Source organism: Augochlora pura, chromosome 3 (assembly GCF_028453695.1).
Source record: "Augochlora pura isolate Apur16 chromosome 3, APUR_v2.2.1, whole genome shotgun sequence".
In the NCBI taxonomy this organism is placed as follows: domain Eukaryota; kingdom Metazoa; phylum Arthropoda; class Insecta; order Hymenoptera; family Halictidae; genus Augochlora; species Augochlora pura.
The window spans coordinates 31,984,118-32,001,724 of NC_135774.1; the positions used below are offsets into that span (position 1 = coordinate 31,984,118).

General features: G+C 36.1%; 5 protein-coding genes and 1 long non-coding RNA gene across 15 annotated transcripts; 4 read left to right on the forward strand and 2 right to left on the reverse strand.

Annotated features, from left to right (window-relative positions):
• Positions 1–636: 636 nt before the first annotated feature.
• LOC144468144 (uncharacterized) lies at positions 637–2,841 on the reverse strand. 3 transcript variants are annotated; one of them, XR_013493767.1, is made up of 3 exons: positions 1,337–1,795; positions 1,082–1,238; positions 637–1,003 (listed from the first exon to the last, which is right to left on the reverse strand). It is a non-coding gene; the product is annotated as an uncharacterized LOC144468144 (long non-coding RNA). The 3 variants fall into 3 exon arrangements; XR_013493765.1 differs by lacking the exon at positions 637–1,003 and adding an exon at positions 2,309–2,841 and having other exon boundaries at positions 1,102–1,238; positions 1,337–2,172; XR_013493766.1 differs by lacking the exon at positions 637–1,003 and adding an exon at positions 1,972–2,841 and having other exon boundaries at positions 1,102–1,238; positions 1,337–1,864.
• Positions 2,842–3,021: 180 nt separating this feature from the next.
• LOC144468142 (uncharacterized) lies at positions 3,022–6,231 on the forward strand. 3 transcript variants are annotated; one of them, XM_078177380.1, is made up of 5 exons: positions 3,022–3,243; positions 3,394–3,561; positions 3,651–3,793; positions 3,966–4,124; positions 4,699–6,231. In XM_078177380.1, the coding sequence occupies exons 4-5, from the start codon at positions 3,966–3,968 to the stop codon at positions 5,410–5,412; spliced, it is 873 nt and encodes a 290-aa protein (XP_078033506.1). In that variant the 5' UTR covers positions 3,022–3,243; positions 3,394–3,561; positions 3,651–3,793; the 3' UTR covers positions 5,413–6,231. The 3 variants fall into 3 exon arrangements, with proteins under 3 accessions (XP_078033506.1, XP_078033505.1, XP_078033504.1); XM_078177379.1 differs by having other exon boundaries at positions 3,024–3,305; positions 3,920–4,124; positions 4,699–6,230; XM_078177378.1 differs by having other exon boundaries at positions 3,024–3,243; positions 3,920–4,124; positions 4,699–6,230.
• A 25-nt stretch (positions 6,232–6,256) lies between these two features.
• Rpn10 (regulatory particle non-ATPase 10) lies at positions 6,257–8,381 on the forward strand. Its single transcript, XM_078177377.1, has 6 exons — positions 6,257–6,412; positions 6,819–6,959; positions 7,039–7,150; positions 7,252–7,626; positions 7,703–7,988; positions 8,074–8,381. Exons 1-6 carry the CDS (start codon positions 6,387–6,389, stop codon positions 8,289–8,291), a joined length of 1,158 nt encoding a protein of 385 aa, XP_078033503.1. The 5' UTR covers positions 6,257–6,386; the 3' UTR covers positions 8,292–8,381.
• A 142-nt stretch (positions 8,382–8,523) lies between these two features.
• Positions 8,524–11,509, forward strand: LOC144468140 (rhotekin-2). Its single transcript, XM_078177376.1, has 8 exons — positions 8,524–8,878; positions 9,104–9,294; positions 9,365–9,574; positions 9,683–9,853; positions 9,931–10,031; positions 10,148–10,362; positions 10,448–10,736; positions 10,836–11,509. Exons 1-8 carry the CDS (start codon positions 8,732–8,734, stop codon positions 11,006–11,008), a joined length of 1,497 nt encoding a protein of 498 aa, XP_078033502.1. The 5' UTR covers positions 8,524–8,731; the 3' UTR covers positions 11,009–11,509.
• Positions 9,683–13,464, reverse strand: LOC144468143 (HIG1 domain family member 2A, mitochondrial). Of its 3 annotated transcripts, none has more exons than XR_013493764.1 (3): positions 13,020–13,447; positions 11,321–12,908; positions 9,683–11,245 (listed from the first exon to the last, which is right to left on the reverse strand). XR_013493764.1 is itself a non-coding variant. In XM_078177381.1 (3 exons), exons 2-3 carry the CDS (start codon positions 13,165–13,167, stop codon positions 12,742–12,744), a joined length of 315 nt encoding a protein of 104 aa, XP_078033507.1. In that variant the 5' UTR covers positions 13,168–13,254; positions 13,360–13,464; the 3' UTR covers positions 9,683–12,741. The 3 variants fall into 3 exon arrangements, 2 of the variants coding, with proteins under 2 accessions (XP_078033507.1, XP_078033509.1); XM_078177381.1 differs by having other exon boundaries at positions 9,683–12,908; positions 13,020–13,254; positions 13,360–13,464; XM_078177383.1 differs by having other exon boundaries at positions 9,683–12,908; positions 13,020–13,254; positions 13,307–13,435.
• Positions 13,465–14,312: 848 nt separating this feature from the next.
• On the forward strand, positions 14,313–17,332 carry LOC144478875 (NHL repeat-containing protein 2). Of its 4 annotated transcripts, none has more exons than XM_078197219.1 (7): positions 14,313–14,651; positions 15,476–15,642; positions 15,723–15,882; positions 15,972–16,390; positions 16,470–16,699; positions 16,801–17,026; positions 17,162–17,332. In XM_078197219.1, exons 1-7 carry the CDS (start codon positions 14,471–14,473, stop codon positions 17,198–17,200), a joined length of 1,422 nt encoding a protein of 473 aa, XP_078053345.1. In that variant the 5' UTR covers positions 14,313–14,470; the 3' UTR covers positions 17,201–17,332. The 4 variants fall into 4 exon arrangements, with proteins under 4 accessions (XP_078053345.1, XP_078053348.1, XP_078053346.1 ...); XM_078197222.1 differs by having other exon boundaries at positions 16,801–17,094; positions 17,190–17,318; XM_078197220.1 differs by having other exon boundaries at positions 16,801–17,094; positions 17,162–17,301.
• Positions 17,333–17,607: the final 275 nt, after the last annotated feature.

Below are 17,607 nucleotides of genomic sequence, written 5' to 3' on the forward strand. Positions count from 1 at the left end.
CAGATCGTGGAGCAGGAGGTGTACGTAGTTGAATTAAATTAGATCAATGATAACTGAAAACTTTAATATTCTCCAATTACCACATTTATTTGACTCAGATTAGATTGCGAGCTCGTTCGAACATATTCTGCATATAATAGTCTCATTAATGGAGCGATATCTACGAAAGTAAGCCACGCTGAATGTTCACTTTCACCTCTGTGTCGATAATTGCTTATTAACCGCGCAATGAGCCCACATAGTGAAAGTCGAGGCTGTTTATAAAACGCACCTCTCCTATTTTAGTTTCGCTAATATTTCACTTACGTTTCGTCCAGTAGTTCCACCTATTCTTTCTAACCAGAATACCGTACAGTCGCTGCTGTAATTTTTTCAAACGGAGCATTTGCTTTCCATTTCAGTGTTTTCTTCTAATTCTAATCAAACATAAATTGTACAACCATTTTTCATTTTTTAATACTCTCTTCGAATGAAATTAAAGGCTAGTAAATCTTTCATTGTATTTTTTTTCTCACAGCCATCATTTTGGCAGGCCGATTCTGTTGCGCTGGAGGACACAAGTATTCCTACTACCAACGACTTTTGAAGCGGATGTTGTCAAATAAATATTGCCAAATGTTTCAATGTTTTATGAAAAAGTATTTATTTCGACTGAGTTTTTTTTAAAGGTCACATATAAAAACAAGGATTCGGACCAGAACAAATAATTCTGAATTTGAATCACTTTGCAGAAACTGTACTACAGGAGGTTTGCTTAGATTTATTTTCTTTATTATACAACCGCCCAATGTTGTAGCCTTATAACAAATGATGAAATGACCTAGTTAATAGTAAATCAAGGACCTACATAAACTATGAGTCGTTTAATATAGTTCTACGTCGTATCTTGCGTTTTTGTCTGTGTTTCGGTTGTAGTGGACGACCTATCGTCGCTACTAATTTCAAAAACTATTGACTCGTCATTATTAGATGATTCTACCAATCCAGTAAATATTGTTTATACCTATAAGATAGCACATGATTGCACAACCTGTTAGATCCAATAGTGCACCATTTTAAAATGAGTTTATTAAGTATATACTTCCGTGTGTTCTTCATCATCTTCTTCTTCTCCTTATTGTACTCTTTCCTTTTGCTTATTACAATAAACTATAAGTTCTTTCCTCAAATCTTTAGCCATTTCAGGAACTACGCTAGCTTCCAAAGGTAACAAAGATTTTGTCACGCTACAGCTATATCTACAGAATCAATAGTAAAAATACTATTTAATAAAACAATAGTTTTGTTGAATACAGTTTTGATGAATTTAAAAATCAATTTTAATATAAATACGCACATATTAATCACAATTGAAGTTCCTTAGCTCAGACTTACGTGTTATACACATAAACTTTAAGCACAAACTAAGTGGCTTTATAGAAATTTCGTACTCCCGTTCTGCGACCTTCGACGACAATGTAAGCAGATTCAAAACGTAAACATTTGTGAGTGAGTGGCGTATAGATCTCTACTCAGTAGTCAGTACACAATGTTACAGATATTTGAAAAGTAGCAAATTTCTCTATATTTTTTAAAAATACACCAAAATGTAGGTGGCCTTATAGAAATTTCGTGCAGTGCAGCGCCATCTAGCGTCTCTCCCATAAAGCTGTGATCAAACTGTTCTCGGCCATATGATCGCTGGAAATCTGAGCCATAGGGCAAGGAAATAGTAGTAGTATGGAGAAGTAATGAAGCTTCTTTCGAGATCTGTACAGCGGCAATCGGTGGACATAAACGTTAGCATTATTAAAAAGTTTCGCCAAATTATCGACAATCGATTTTGGTTTACATTGTCGGAGTTTTGTTGCTGAAACAACTCCTCCTGGTAAATAGTCAGATATACTAAATTTATTAATGTATCAATACATGCTTGATAGAATTAATAATTGCTTAATGTAATTAATATGCAGCCAATCAGAAGTTATTCACTTTCTAGACAATACGTGCTTCTGGTTCTCGACACTCGAAGCGCCAACGTTGTCGACAGAAGCTGCGCCATCACACCTGTTCGATCGAACGCGTGGTTGGAATCCAGTGGTCAATTATTTACATTTTGAAGCAGTGAATTTAAATGTTGCAATCAGATAGTAACAAAATATCAAAGCCATCATATATGCGTTGGTTCCCCATCTGTGAACAAGTTCTGTCACTTTCATAGGATATAGGATAAGATTAAATATTGCTATACTAATGACTAGTTACATTTACATTTAATCTAGTTACATTTAACTTAATTTAGTTATGCTAGGTGGCGCGTCGATCTTACCGCTACACTTGCTTCACGGTTCCTTTTGTGATCATTAAGATCATGCACGCAACCAACTCGGTGGCTGCTGCTGGTGTTCTTATCATCTATGGATGTATACAATATGCTATACATTATACGTGTTATATGATGTATAGAGTACATAACGTAGCACGTGCATACATATTAATAAATAGATCATGACAAAATGAATAGTGTTTTATATGTTCTTTTTATGGAGCAAAGAAACGTGGAACTATTGTTCTTGCTGCAGTAGTGAATCGTATAAATCTATATTGCACGCTAGTCAATTTCTTTAATTTGCTTTCCCCAAAGGTTATATTTCCTTTCATACTACCAATTAAAATCACAATTACAGTTCAAAGAAAGCTTGATAAAGATAAAGTATATACTTCGAGAGGTCGCAATAGATCACACGGTACATATTCATTTGCTGTAACTTCGATGGCGGTAGGAATTCTTCATTTGCCTCTGTAGTTTTGTAGTATGTAAATAACTGTAGTTCTGTAGTATAATTAAATGAAAACTAGGTAGATATATACGTGTAGTTATGCATTTTCAAAGAAAAAGCGAGAACTCGAGGGAAAAACGTGACAGTCGTGATGACATAGACCGGGTTGAGTGGGGAAGAAGGAGGAACGGTGGGACGATTGTAAAATGTAACTATATACATACACAGTGTATACAACGCATGACGTATGCGTATTCGTATTCGTATTTGGCTTCGTCAACGACAAACTGACCGAACTGACGATCGTGTAAGCCGTAAGCGTTCGACCAAGCGAATCGACAGTTATGATCGATCGGCATAAATTGGATCACGCAAGTCCACGCACAAACTTTATATCGATGAACTCGAGCCGATCGATTTTGACCAATAATATTTGAACAATGTGTAATTATGTTATAAAAGAAGAAACGCGACAATATCGAAGGTAAAAAAAATATTTATCGTATGACTCGCATCGATCACCAAACCTGACTCTTCGATCTAGATGTAAATGTGTTTTCTTACATATTCAAATGATCAATTTACATTTTATATGGATGATACCTGCAAATAACGTAATCGTTTCTTTCCCTAGATATCAATAAGTGATCGAATCGTCTATGCGTTGCGGTATTTACTGGAAGCAAAAGTAGACGCGAGAACAACACAGCACTTAGTATTTAATGTCTCGACAAATCATATAGTTTCTTTCTCGTGTTTTCAATCATTTGTCACTACGATCGAGCTCTCCTTTTCGTAAAATGTAAGTTGATAACTGCCTCTAGAACTTTTCAATTGCCAAAATCTGATCAGAGTAACGTGTCATGTTCTTTTCTGCTTCGAATTAATAAGATTGTTGGAACGAAACGGTAATCGGAGTATTAATTCCGTTCCTCTCAGTCTTTCGGAATCGAAGGATCGATTGTAGGAAAAGGGCGTCGACAGATACGTATAATCTTCTTCGAAACGGAAAACACATACATTTCAACGGGAAAGTAAGTTTCTCACGGTAAAATAATACTACTTCTACTAGATGTACACACGTTACTTTTCTTTCGACGGCGATCTATTTGCCTAACCACATTGATTTGCGTCGGTGTCTTTTGTCCATTGTGATTCAGGCTTAAACCGGCCTCCTTTTCTGATGCGCAACGTTTTATTATAAAGATGTCTTTAATCGCACAAACGAATAAATGGACTCCAAAATTAATAATAATGTTTCAATTAACTGTTTGGACTGTCGTTGGGATTATACTTCTCCGTAAAGGTGTAAAATCCTTGCGCGATATTCAGGATACGCTACGAAACGACACTGCCGATACACAGGTTTGATATTTCTATCGATCATCAAATTATCAAATATGTAATTCGTTTAAAGGCTCGCTTACACTACTCGTGTGTGCGTAGGAGGTACATACTGGAGAGAATATTAGTTAACGAAAACATACATACGTATATATATTGGTATGCGTTCATATTGTATGTACACATGTGTATACAGGTATTGTACATGCATGCAGTCACATAGTACATGTATACGTGTACAGTATACAGCGGATTGCATTAGAGTAACGTACACTTGCCTATTTATCGAGTTTTCGCAATTATACAATAGGTTTCCATAAATAAGAAATCTTTTTAAGCACCGTGCATCGAAAATCGGAACTTTGAAAAAAGAAATAACGTGTCAAAAAAGAAAAAAAATTGATTGGCGTTCCTTCAAGCTTCTTACTTGCTTTTTGGTTTTTACTTACTTTTACTTGGTTTTTTATGCACGTACATATGTAGATGCATGCATACCACAATGTATGTATACATAATATACAACACATATGTGGGTAGTGTATCTCAGCGAAATACAAATAAATTGGCAAAAGATTCGGGTACACTGTTTTCGCAGGAAAGGATCGCAAGGCGGAACGAAAAAGATTTGATCCAAGAGTCAAGTATTACAGAAAATCGTCATCGAATAGTCGAGATTGCAGCTCGACAGAGTGACATCCCGGTGGATCGCAACAGTTCTGAAGCTTTTAAACAGAACGGAATATGGTCGTCGCGTAAATCATATGCATCTTATCAAGCAAACAATATCGCTATCAAAAAGCGAATTACAATTGATCGTAAACAAGACCCTCGAGGCATCCGCGCGATACAATCTTTGACAGTGCGTGCTTCTAACGAGGACAAAGAGGAACAAGCGAAAAATAAAACAGAAAGTGTCATTCACGATGTAACCACGTTCGATACAACAAACCTTTATGACAGAAACGAGAACGCATTGTTTCAACTGAAACATTCTGGTTCTACTAATTTCAGTAGGTTAACGAACATCGACAACATTGATCACAAATTACAACGTGCTCCAGTAAATCGAATCGGCGTGGCTGTTGCTATAACAATGCTGGCGATTGGTGTTGTCATGTTACTTTTAGGTCCTCTTATCGTTATTCTTCGGGCTTACAGCGACAGAAGACGGTCCACACAAATCTTTCTAAAATCAAGATGTCACACCGACCGACCACCTACTTACGAAGAAGTAGTCTTAATGGATCAAGCACCCAGATATTCGACACTTCAACTAGACACGATTCTTGAATCTTCTCCCACTTACTGATCAATATTTTTACTATTAATTTATAATGTTTAATCACTCTACAGAAGATATGTCGGTCGGTATGTGCGCGTGTTCGGAAGTGCGTGTATTGTCTTCTTACGTGTACATATGTATGTATATAATACCTCGTCAAATTTTACTTACTAGCATTCTATACGTATTTTTCATTTACGTTATCTCCATATAAGTACATAATTTCGTCTTGTATCATAATACGAAAGCTTTGATCGTTCGATTCTATTTATTCATGACAAGTCGTACATTCGTATCATCGTCCGTACTTATAGTAACTCTAAGTAAAATAGTTTAAGAACATGTATACGATCTAATTTTCTTACTGATATATCCAATATCGACATCTTCACCTCCTTAACGTGTTACATTTACCTTATTCTTTCTTTTCTTTCCTTTTCTTTTCTCTTGTTATCTTGTCTTTTCACCGTCAATTATTTACATATATAAATAAATATTCACAAGTCTGTTGTCTCTCTGAATTGTCGTGTATATACAGGGTGTTCCAAAACTGTTTCGTAATCGGAAAATGAGGAGTTTCTAAAATCATTTGAAGCGACTTTTTCTTTCAAAAACATTTTCTCCGCATCTTTGTTTACCAGTTATTAATGAAAAATGTTGACCAATGAGAGACGAGATAAGCTGATGCAAAGTAGCCAAGCCAATGAAAGAAATTGGGCTTCGTATGCTCGCTGATTCGGCCATCTTTATTGTGAATAACTCGTAAATAAAGCCGCGGATTGTATTTGTGCTAAGGGAAAAATTACTTGAAATGACCTCAGGAACCCCTCATTTCTCTATTTCGAGTAACTTTTAGGACATCCTGTATATCGATTAATTTCAAATAAAGCAACGTATGGGAATCGAACCGAACGAAACTGAACATAGGAAAATACGACAACTCCAGACAGAACGGAACGAGACGGACTGAAACAACTCGGTGACTCAAACCTCAAGCCAAGATGGTACTGGAAAGTACGATAATATGGTAAGCTATTGACATTCCTTTAATTCATTGAAAGTAGAACTGTATTTTATTGCTTTTTATACTATACGTGATTCAAAATATAACCATGCTCTACAAGTTCGACAAAATTTTCAAATACTTGTGTATGGACAAATATTTTGGTAGATCGCAAAAATTGAACGTGAGTGACAGTGCAAAGTTGAAACGAATCATAGAGGACATATAATTTTTTTCACAGTATTGTAGTTATTGAATATTGGGTATGATTCGAAATACTTTGAAATGAAATGTTTCTCATCGAGAAAACAGAAAGTGGTTGTTTTCCGATGCGAATGTATTTGGTGTAATAAAATCTAGTTAGAGGTTATCCGAACATTAAAAAATAATTCCCAGTTCAAGTTAGGTTGGAAACTTTGAAACTTTTCAGTGTCGACAACAGCGATTATATGAGAAATGGAGATTTTTTACCAACACGTCTTCAAGCACAACAGGATGCTGTTAATTTGGTTTGCCATTCAAAGTCTAGATCTAATCCTGAAAACAATGTTGGTTTAATAACATTAGCCAAGTAAGCAAAGTCATTTCACACATACAATCCATGCAAAACACATTGTTATCTGTGATATTAATTTCATACTTTCTTACAGCGTTGAAGTATTAGCAACATTAACCAGTGACATGGGTAGAATTTTATCCAAGCTTCACCAAGTTCAGCCAAATGGTAATCTATGTTTGATTACTGGAATAAGGATTGCGCATGTAAGTATGTTTTGCGTTTATTTGATTTTTCCTTCATTTTTTATTGTGAAAACGATCAGCGTAGAATTAATATTAATTATTCCTTCAATATTATGCAACAGTTAGCATTGAAACATCGTCAAGGTAAAAATCATAAAATGCGTATCGTGGCTTTTATTGGTAGTCCGATAGAAATTGATGAAAAGGAACTTGTAAAGTTAGCAAAACGATTGAAGAAAGAAAAGGTGAATGTGGATGTAATTAGCTTTGGTGAGGAAAGCGTCAACAATGAAGTATTGACAGCCTTTGTTAATACCTTGAATGGGAAGGATGGTACAGGCAGTCACTTGGTCACGGTTCCACCTGGGCCACATTTATCTGATGTGTTAATTTCTTCTCCCATAATTCAAGGAGAAGATGGGATGGGTGGTACTGGCATGGGAGGAGCCGCTTATGAATTTGGTGTTGATCCAAATGAAGATCCAGAGTTGGCATTGGTTTGTAATTTATTATTTTTGAAATATCTCGAGGGCATAGAACGAAATGCATTTTTCTAGCAGTCTCTTTGCACAGGCATTACGCGTTTCTATGGAAGAGCAAAGACAACGTCAAGAAGAAGAAGCACGGCGAGCACAAGCGACCGAAGCAGCTGTGAATAAGCAACCAGAAACTATTAAAGAGGTACCGAATGAAGAAACGATGTTGAAACGTGCGCTTGCTATGTCGCTCGAAGGTGCTGAAGATTCATCCTCAGCATCTGATAATACTACACCGTCTAGTGGAAATGTGCCAGACTTTGCTCGTATGACAGAAGAAGAGCAAATTGCTTTCGCTATGCAGATGTCCATGCAAGATCAACGTATGACAACATCCATGTATATCAGTTACTACAAGTGTTTCTAAAATTTATTTATCGTGTCTTTTGCCCCCTTTTTCTTTTGCAGAAGAACATGAATCCTTGAAAGAAGAGGCAATGGAAGTCGAAGAGGACTATGCCGCTGTAATGTCCGATCCAGCTTTTCTGCAATCCGTTTTGGAAAATTTACCGGGCGTTGATCCTGATTCGGAAGCCGTTCGTCAAGCTGTTGGATCTCTTCAGCAGAACAAGGATAAAGATAAGGAGAAAGAGAAGGAGAAAGATAAAGACAAGGAAATGAAATGAAAAATCAGTGCCCCTTGAATATATAACTACATGTTAATCGCTGTTTTGTGAATACATCTATACCAAATATAAGTTTTCGATTTTTCAGGACCGAATTAACCGTTTTCTGTCCTGTCCTTGTCTTTATTCCAAATCTTGAACCGTCATTTAAGTGATACTGATTATCTTGTTTTTCGTATATGTGTTATGTTAAGGTTATGTAGCAGAAATAATCTCATCTATCTAAAGGTTCGCTGCATATACAATATATACATAAGCCATATGTGTAGTCATGATGCATGTGTATTTGTGCATACGCTTCTCCTTAATACATATATACAATACCCCCACCATCTGTTCACGTTTTCTGTAACGGTTACTCGTAATGGCTTGTTACGGCTACATTTGAACGTGCTTCGTCGACTATGCGTTGAAAGGAAAAAGAAACGCCAAATTTCAAAATGGCGCCACGTAGGAAAAGTATCGGAACGATACGTGGTTGTTTTAGAAATACTTTGGATAAAGAAAACAATTATCTACGTTCTTTAAGTGATTATCAAGCAAGAGTTAGAAGACGAGATAGCATACGAAACTTTAAAAATATAGCGGTAAATCTATTTGTTTACATTTGTTGCATAGCCTACCGTAAGACATTAATTATATCCATTTCTTTTCAATCTGCGAGTCAACAAAGTTTAAATCACAAAATTCATAATACAAATGATTAATACTGCGTTTGTATTCGTATAATTATAAGGAAGATAAATAAAATACCATGAATTTATTTATATATTCTATTAAGTCAATACATAATAGTAGTCTATTGCCTCCAGGAACATGATTTGGAAAGAAAGATCGATTTGGAAGTGAAAATAAAAGAAGGGTCATCAAGATTGTTAGCTGCTGCGCGGCATCCTACACAAAGCTTAGAAGCTGCACGGGCTCTACTCATATCAAGCAAACGAATGTCCATTTACACAACTGAATTACAACATCGTGACACAGATGCCACATTGAACACAAGGTAGTAGCATAGTCCTTTGTCTGATCAAGACTAAATAACAGCATCAGCTAATAAATATTATTTGTTGCAGCATTTCAAAAACTAAAGGAAGATTATCCATTTCGGATCTCAGATTCCCCTTGATGTGGAGAGATTCAGATCATTTTAAAAATCGTGGAGATCACAGGAGATTTGCAGTTTTCTGTCTAGCTCGTATTGGTACTGAAATTCACGATACAACTTTACTTTATCCTATCGATAGAGAACAGACAGATATTAGTTTTCCTGACGTTTTATTATTGTAAGATATTGTTTAATGCTGTGCAGTATAATCTATTGTGTTCTTTACAAGTTGTACACATTTTCATGTACAACATAACTGAAAGAAGTAACGTTGTTTGATTATCAGCGACAGTGTGCCAGCAGAGTTCGAGCTAACGTTAGAGGTTTATAGCCACATTTTACAAGAAGATCTTAGTACTCCTAGAAGAATCAGAAAAACTATTCATTCATCAATTTCAAAAACTGTGGGTAGAAAATTGACGTCATCTCTATGCAACGAATACAATGCTACCAAGTCGTGAGCTACCATTCTTTTTATTGCACAGTGTATCCTTGCAAATAATTATTTAATTATATTCAATTGCTATCTTTCAGAGAGCCACATTTTCATTTAATGGCTTATGCGAAAATGACTCTCAATGATACAGATGAGAATATACGTACCCACGATTTGACATTGAACAATTTTAGTACAGGTTGATTTCAATTTACACTTTCTTTCTACTTATTTCTAACAGAAATTATTTATATAAAATAGATACATCGAATATCAAGTGAATTCTTTTCAAAGTTTCGAAATTTTATCTTTTAGATACCAAAGCCCATGCTTTGCCACTTTTTGGACACTTTTGTTGTCGTTTAGCTGTGCAACCGGATTGTATTGATAAAGAACTAGTCATCGGATTTGTAATTATAAACGGTCAACGTTGCTGGGCACGACTACATGCTTTCGAATTAGAAGCCTGGAAAACGAAGAAACTTCCAGAGGAATCACAAAAGCCTGCGTTCACGATTCATGTTAACAAGGTGCGAAAGACCGTGGCCGTGAACGTTCAAAGATTTCTTATAAATGTAACAATTCCTTTGATAAAACTGTGCTATTTAATTTTAGAATACCCTTGTCAGACAATCGAAATCAGCAAACTGGCAATTACGGATTATCAATCGTATAGACGGTGTCAAGAAACACGATATTATTGAATTTTGTTTAGAGGATGATGTTCAAAAGTGTTTTGAACAGTTAATACATCGTATTGATGAACATTCAATATGGAAACATGCGGCAATTAATATTCAGCAAATCCCATGTTCGGAGAATTCCTACTCGAATGTAAACACAAAAAATCTGTTTGCAACCAATAAGCGGCAAGGATCTCTATACGACGAAATTGCGTTAACGGGTAAGTGCCTCCTAGATAGTAAATGAAATTTCATTAAGTAAAAATCATGCTCTATTCATTGCATTCAAACAGTTAATAAACGTACACGCAATTTTACAGAACCTGTTCACTCGCAAGCTGTTACAAGGATATCTATGTCAAAAAGAACAGTAAAATTCAAACATCATCATTTTTCAGACATTACTCCGACAGCCCTGGGCCTAGACTATCAGACTGCTATTGCTACGTTTAATTCACGTAGGAAATTTCTAAACACAATTCATTATAGATGAATTTCCATATAAGAATGATAAAACATTGATAATAGGAAACGTTTTCGTATTACGCATTCTTATAAGCATGAAGTATATAGTTTGTACAGAGTGTCATATAATAATTATGTGACGACACTCATGATCACCATAGTGTGATTTCACGTGTCTGGATCAATGGAGATGCTTCATAGACTTGATGAAGGTCGAATTTTTTTATGATTGCATCATATTCAAGTAACTATAAAGAATAAAAGTCTGAAAGAAATCATTATGTCGCAACGCAATTTAACATTAAAATTGTATTAATTAATAAAATCATATTTTTCATACTTCGCTTTGAAAGAAAATATTGATCTTTATGATCACACTTGTCACCAGTTTGTATATTCGTAAACGTAAGCATATCATCAACCTGACTTTGTTTATATTTCAAAGCATATTATTTGAGTTCACGATTCGTGTTTTGGTGAAAGTGATTCTAAAACTTCCTAGAAATTAAAAAAACTTTTTTTTAAACGATTGATTGTTAATTTTAATACTATCCTAGCTGAAATTTCATGTTCGCTTTAATTTCTTCGCCTTCTATTTCTGCTCCGTATTTGTAAAACAACTGTTATCTTTGATACTTTTTAGCAAACGTACACGTGATTCTATTTTTATATGACGACCACCATCTATTAAGCGTTTGCATACTGTGAGCCACTTACGCGTTGTTCAAATTCTGTGTCGAAAAAAGCCAGGGCATTTGACCGAAACAGACAACTGACAGCCCACCCGAAATTTGTCGAAAAGAACATTGATATAAAAGAAATAACCACGAGAAGCGCTGTCCCGTTGTCTACCGCATTGAGTTGACAAGCGCTATCGTGCTCTTCATTTTTTTTCGATATGTAATCGAAGAAGCGCGTTCGCGCTACTTAGCATTTTTCCATCATGTTTTGTCAAAACCCTCTGGTACGCAAACGGTTAAACAAGTCCGCAATCTTATTTTTAAATTGTTCCTTACATAAGGCAGAAATCCAGAATGTAATTTCAATCTTTGGTATGCATCTTATATGGTTTGTTTTAACCCTTAGGACTTTATGGATGCATATATGCGTTTGGCGAAAGTCGCCGTTGTGGTCGAAGGTCGCAGATATGCGTCTGTCGATTTTTTCGATCAATATGCAGTTATTTTTTTTTATTCGAAAATTTTAATGTTTACAATAAACAATTTTAACACTCATAAATAACACTCTTTAATTATTTAACCCCGTGCAAAAAGATTACTATAATTTATTACTGTTTGCGCCTTAAATACTCAGTTCAGTCTAGCATAAAAGTATCCGTATCCGGCGACCGTCAGCGCTAGCCGCGCGCCGTCTCTATGGACCGTTTCTGCGAGAGTATTTAGAGCCCTAAGGGTTAATACGTTATTTGGAATTTCGGCTTCAACTGTCTTCGAAATATAGATACGTCAAGTTGCTGGTTATATTATAAGTATGCATACTGTTACAAATTTTGTTGGCGGATTTTTCCATAAATCTCGGTATCGTGGCATATAATTTTGTGACATTCTGTACATTTATTGTGTGTACTACAGAAGATATTATTTATGTATTTCTTGAAATAGGATAAATACGAAATAACTTTTAACTATAAAATCGTGCATCGATCTTGAAACTCATGTACGCAAAAGATAAACATGAAATTAACAAAAACTGCTTGTACATATTCAACATCAAAAATATACATTCAGAATGCAAGCATATTCATTCCTCTCGTTTTTTTGCTGTCAAGAGGAGTCCAACAACCATAGAAAAGATTGTAAATGCTTGCGCACCTACTCTCGCACGCATCATTTGCTGAGACATTTTGGTATTTCCTTTGTAAAAATTCCAAATTCCGAAAGTTAGAGCGCTTATAGTTGCTATGGTACCTGTAGTATAAAGGAGCAGTGTGATAACATTTCTTGTGATCATTTCTTTTGCATTTCTGTACATGTAGTACGTTTCAAATAATTCTTGCGACTTTCATAGATTATTCTTACCTATCGGTACTAGAGGATTTTCTTTCGTTTTGCGTACTACCTTTTCTGTAAAGGTTTCAACATGGTAGCGTTTATGTAGATCACTACGTATTTGAACCCAATCTAATTCGTCCAATATTTCTGAGTTGTTTGCTGAATTTCTCGACATGATTGCGTAGAAAACAACTTATCAGAAATAAAACAGTACATCCAGCTCTCAAAATGTCGAATCTTTTGATCTCATCATTGAATATTGCTGAAATTCTTAGTATCAATGCTAACTGAGAAAGTACGCGCTACAATTATACCTTGCTAAGTAACAAGCGTTACATGTTCCATTTATAAATAGTAATATATTTACGTTTATATAATCATTAAGATCACATAACCTGCTATTAACGTATTGTCACGCCGTCAATTGGTGGTCTGTAATGTGCTAAGGATAACCTCGCCGCGGGGGGGGGGGGGGGGGGGGGGGGGGGGGATGGCCGTGGGGGGGGGTGGGAGTGGCGGCAGTGCTGGTGATACTGCCATTGGAATCCATTGACATCATCCAATCCCATTTGTGAAGTCTCCCCTCCACCACTCTGCAGCAGATACCACCGATATTGTGTTTGTCATTTTGACCAATAGCGAAATTATGCTTGTCTAAGCCAATCAGTTCTTCTACGTGACTTCTTCCTAATTGTAACGGGTGAAATGAAAGGTTTGATGACTGTATACAGGGTGTCCCGGAAATCGTAGTATAACTGGGCAGGGGGTTATTCTGCAAAAAGAAAGGAAAATATTTTGATATAACATTTTCTTCTTTTTTTATGTAGAATCACCCCCTGCCCGGTTGTACTACGATTTCCGGGACACCCTGTATATGTTCACACATATGTATTAGCAGTACTGTTTAGCTTTGGATTATGAAGACATGGCGCAGTATGGTGAGGCATTACTGTATACTACTACACGTTTTTCTTACTCCCTAAACTAGCGTGCAAATCTCCATTGTTTTACTGTGCATCAAATCCGCGGTGGATCCAATCTCATCAGTGAATCGTCAACCAATCAGAGCAAAGATAATTTCTATGTCAATCCTCGCTAACAGATCGAGCTGCAGACTGATTGTGTGCGAAAGTAGGATCCGTTACATATTGTAGCTAAGATGGGGATCCCCCATATCATCATACTGTTGAAATTTATGCCTGACCATGTGCCATCATTTCTATGGTATTGGCATGTAATCTTTCCGCGGCGTCTATACATATGAATATGAACATACATACATTATATGTATGTATGTGCACTCATGTGCACATGCACAAATACAACGTTCAATTCTTCTCCCTACTTCTATACATAGATAAATTCCGTTCCATTTACAATTCTACAGTCATTTAAACGTTGCGTTTTTCGCAATTAACAGCTTTCTATAAATACATACATGGTTATTTAATACATATAGTCGATTATTGTTATTTACAATGACTCAAAATAAAAACAATGTGTATGTGCGAGATATTGTACAAGAATTAACGCAAACTTGTATAGAAGTTCGTTGCAATCTGGATTTGTGCCTCGACGAACAAGAACGTGAAGCTTTAATATTAAAGCATATCAAAACATATACGGGAAAATGGTGTCGTATTACTGATTTTCAAACAGGTTATTATTACGTAGTTTTAGTATTCATTTTCGTATAGGATACAAAATAATTAAAGTAATCAATTGTACGAGTTTAAGAACACGATCTCTGATCCGTGGTCATAATTAGAACTATCGTCATTTTCATTTATGCAAATTTGATCTGCTGTTATTGACACTGTACAACAGCTACATGTGTACTTACATATGCGCGCATCTGTATGCGTGTATCAAGATTCCCGGTAGATTTTAACGGTTTACCTTGACTTTCGTTCGGTTAAATACGACTAATTGTGCTTGCATTAATGTCGCGCAACGAAGAGTATAATGAATCCAACGAGTCACTTCCAAAGGACAATGGCAAATCAAGTTCGAATTTATTGATAAATTCGAGTAGTTTTCTTTCGGAAGAAGAAGTATGTGAATATCATGAACTGATAGAACTCGAAAAAGTTCTTGATAGCGAATTATCCAATTTAAGGAACCACGAGAAGGAATTTCTTTCTACTAAAGAAATCATGGATTTATTACACAAATACAATGATATCAGAGACACAACTCAGGCACTGATAGGTGCAATAGCTGTAGCAAATAGAACTACTGCCAAGAATTTATATAAACATTACAATTTATCCATGGAAGAGGAGTAAATAGTCTCTTTCCAGATTCCTTCTCCTTTCTTGTCTCTCCCTTGATCATACCATTGATCTTTTATTACACCTACTTAATATCATTCTTCGTATTATCATTTCTCATTGTCCTAATCATTGACATGGAATTGAAAGTGCATAGAAAATAAGTAAAGGCAACTTAAAAAAAATTTCTTTATTTTAAAAATATACCAGGATTAGAATGGTTCAACGTCGCAGAAGAGTTATCAGTGTATGGACATCTAGCTGACAAATTAATTGTTCTGGATTTCTTCACTTACTGTTGCATTAATTGTATGCACATATTGCCAGATTTAGATCTCCTAGAAAAGCAATTTTCCATCACGGATGGTCTTGTTGTTGTTAGTTCATATAAAGTATCATTTCTTCCCTATCCAATTGATTGGATATTATGAAATAGATTGATAAATGTTTTTTTCAGATTGGAGTGCATAGCGCAAAATTTGCCAATGAACGTAATTCAAAGAGGCTCTTGGCAGCAATTCAGAGATACAATATAACACATCCTGTTGTAAATGATGCCTTGCTGTCTATGTGGCAAGACCTAGGAATTTCTTGTTGGCCAACACTATTAATGATAGGTAAGGGTAGAGGTAATATGGCCATGGTACATATTAGAATAAAACGATGCTTAAAGAATACCTTAAGATATCAGTTTTACATGTTACAGGTCCAACAGGTGTACCGTTCGCTGTTTTTGTAGGAGAAGGTCATAGAGACGAATTGCTTGCATACGCAACCGTTGCATTAAGATACTTTAAATCGTTGCGTCAAATTTCTAATAGCAACCTTCCCCTACAACTGGCAAAACATTTGTTACCTACTAGAGAAAACGAAACCCTGCTGTTTCCTAGTAAAATAAAGAGCTTTTGTAATGAACAAGGAGAATGTTTGGTAATATCTGATACAGGCAACAACAGAATTTTGGTCACAGATGTAACCGGAAACGTGGAATACGTTATCGGTGGCCCTAATCCAGGATTTTGCAATGGAAACTTGGAAAATGCTAGATTTAATGCTCCCCAAGGCGTATGCCTGTTAGGTGCCGTAATTTATGTCGCTGACAACGGAAATCATGCAATTCGAAAGGTAAATAGCTATTGTATTGACTTTTGCCGATGCGTTCGCATATTCGAAAGCAACAATGTGTGCACAATGATATTTGCAGATAGATTTAGTTGAGAAAATTGTAAGTACGGTCGCTGGTACGGGCTTCCAAGGCTACGATTACGTCGGAGGGAAAACTGGTAGGCACCAAGTTTTGTCTTCTCCTTGGGATGTCTCGATTTATAGACACGAGTATGCAGGCAAATCTGTATCTGTATTATTAATCGCAATGGCAGGCACACATCAAATTTGGGCGCTTTTTCTAGAAGATACTATTTGGTGGAAAAATAGGTAACTAATGTTTCAGCATTGTTGTTCAATACTAATACAACGTTACCTAGTTATCTTTGATCGATACGGATTGGAATTCGTTTTGCTTTTGATTTTTCTAGAGAATACAAAGCAAGCACATGTGCTGCAATCGTTGGAAGCGGCAGGGAGGAGAACCGCAACAATACGTATCCTCACGCGGCTGGTTTAGCACAACCGTCGGGATTGATTGTCGTGCAAGAAGATAAAACCGTTTTTTTTGCCGATAGTGAAAGCAGTGCCATCAGATCCGTAGATCTAAACAATGGACGAGTTTCCGCTGTTTGCGGAGGAAATAGAAATCCGGCGGTTAGTTTCGATACGAAATAGAAATGCTTTCAGAGTAAGGAAATGTAATCGGCTTGAGGATCCTTTCGGTAACCAAATAACGATATCGATTTGGTAACCAAATTCGATATAATAACGATATTTAAATCTTGTTAGTCACAGAACCTGTATCTCCGTGTCGCAGGATTTACATGATTTTGGGGATACTGATGGTGTTCAATACGATGCTAAGCTTCAACATCCTTTGGGAATAACGTGGCATTCGAAAGAAAATGCCATCTATATAGCCGATACATACAACCATAAAATTAAAAGGATCGATGCAAGCACAGGTTGCTGTAAAACCATGTACGGTGATGGAAAACCGAATGAGCTATTTTCGGTATGTTGTCCTTTTCTTCTTTTTACATAGAGTTTGTTTGCATCTTCTTTTATTATTTATGCGAATGTTTTTCATTGATATTTCGATCGTGGCACAGTTTGACGAACCCAGTGATATCGTGGTCAATTCGAATGGGGATCTGTTATACGTAGCCGATACAAATAATCACGTTGTGAAAGTTGTTGACATAAAAAACAACAATGTCGCTGTGGTAAACTAT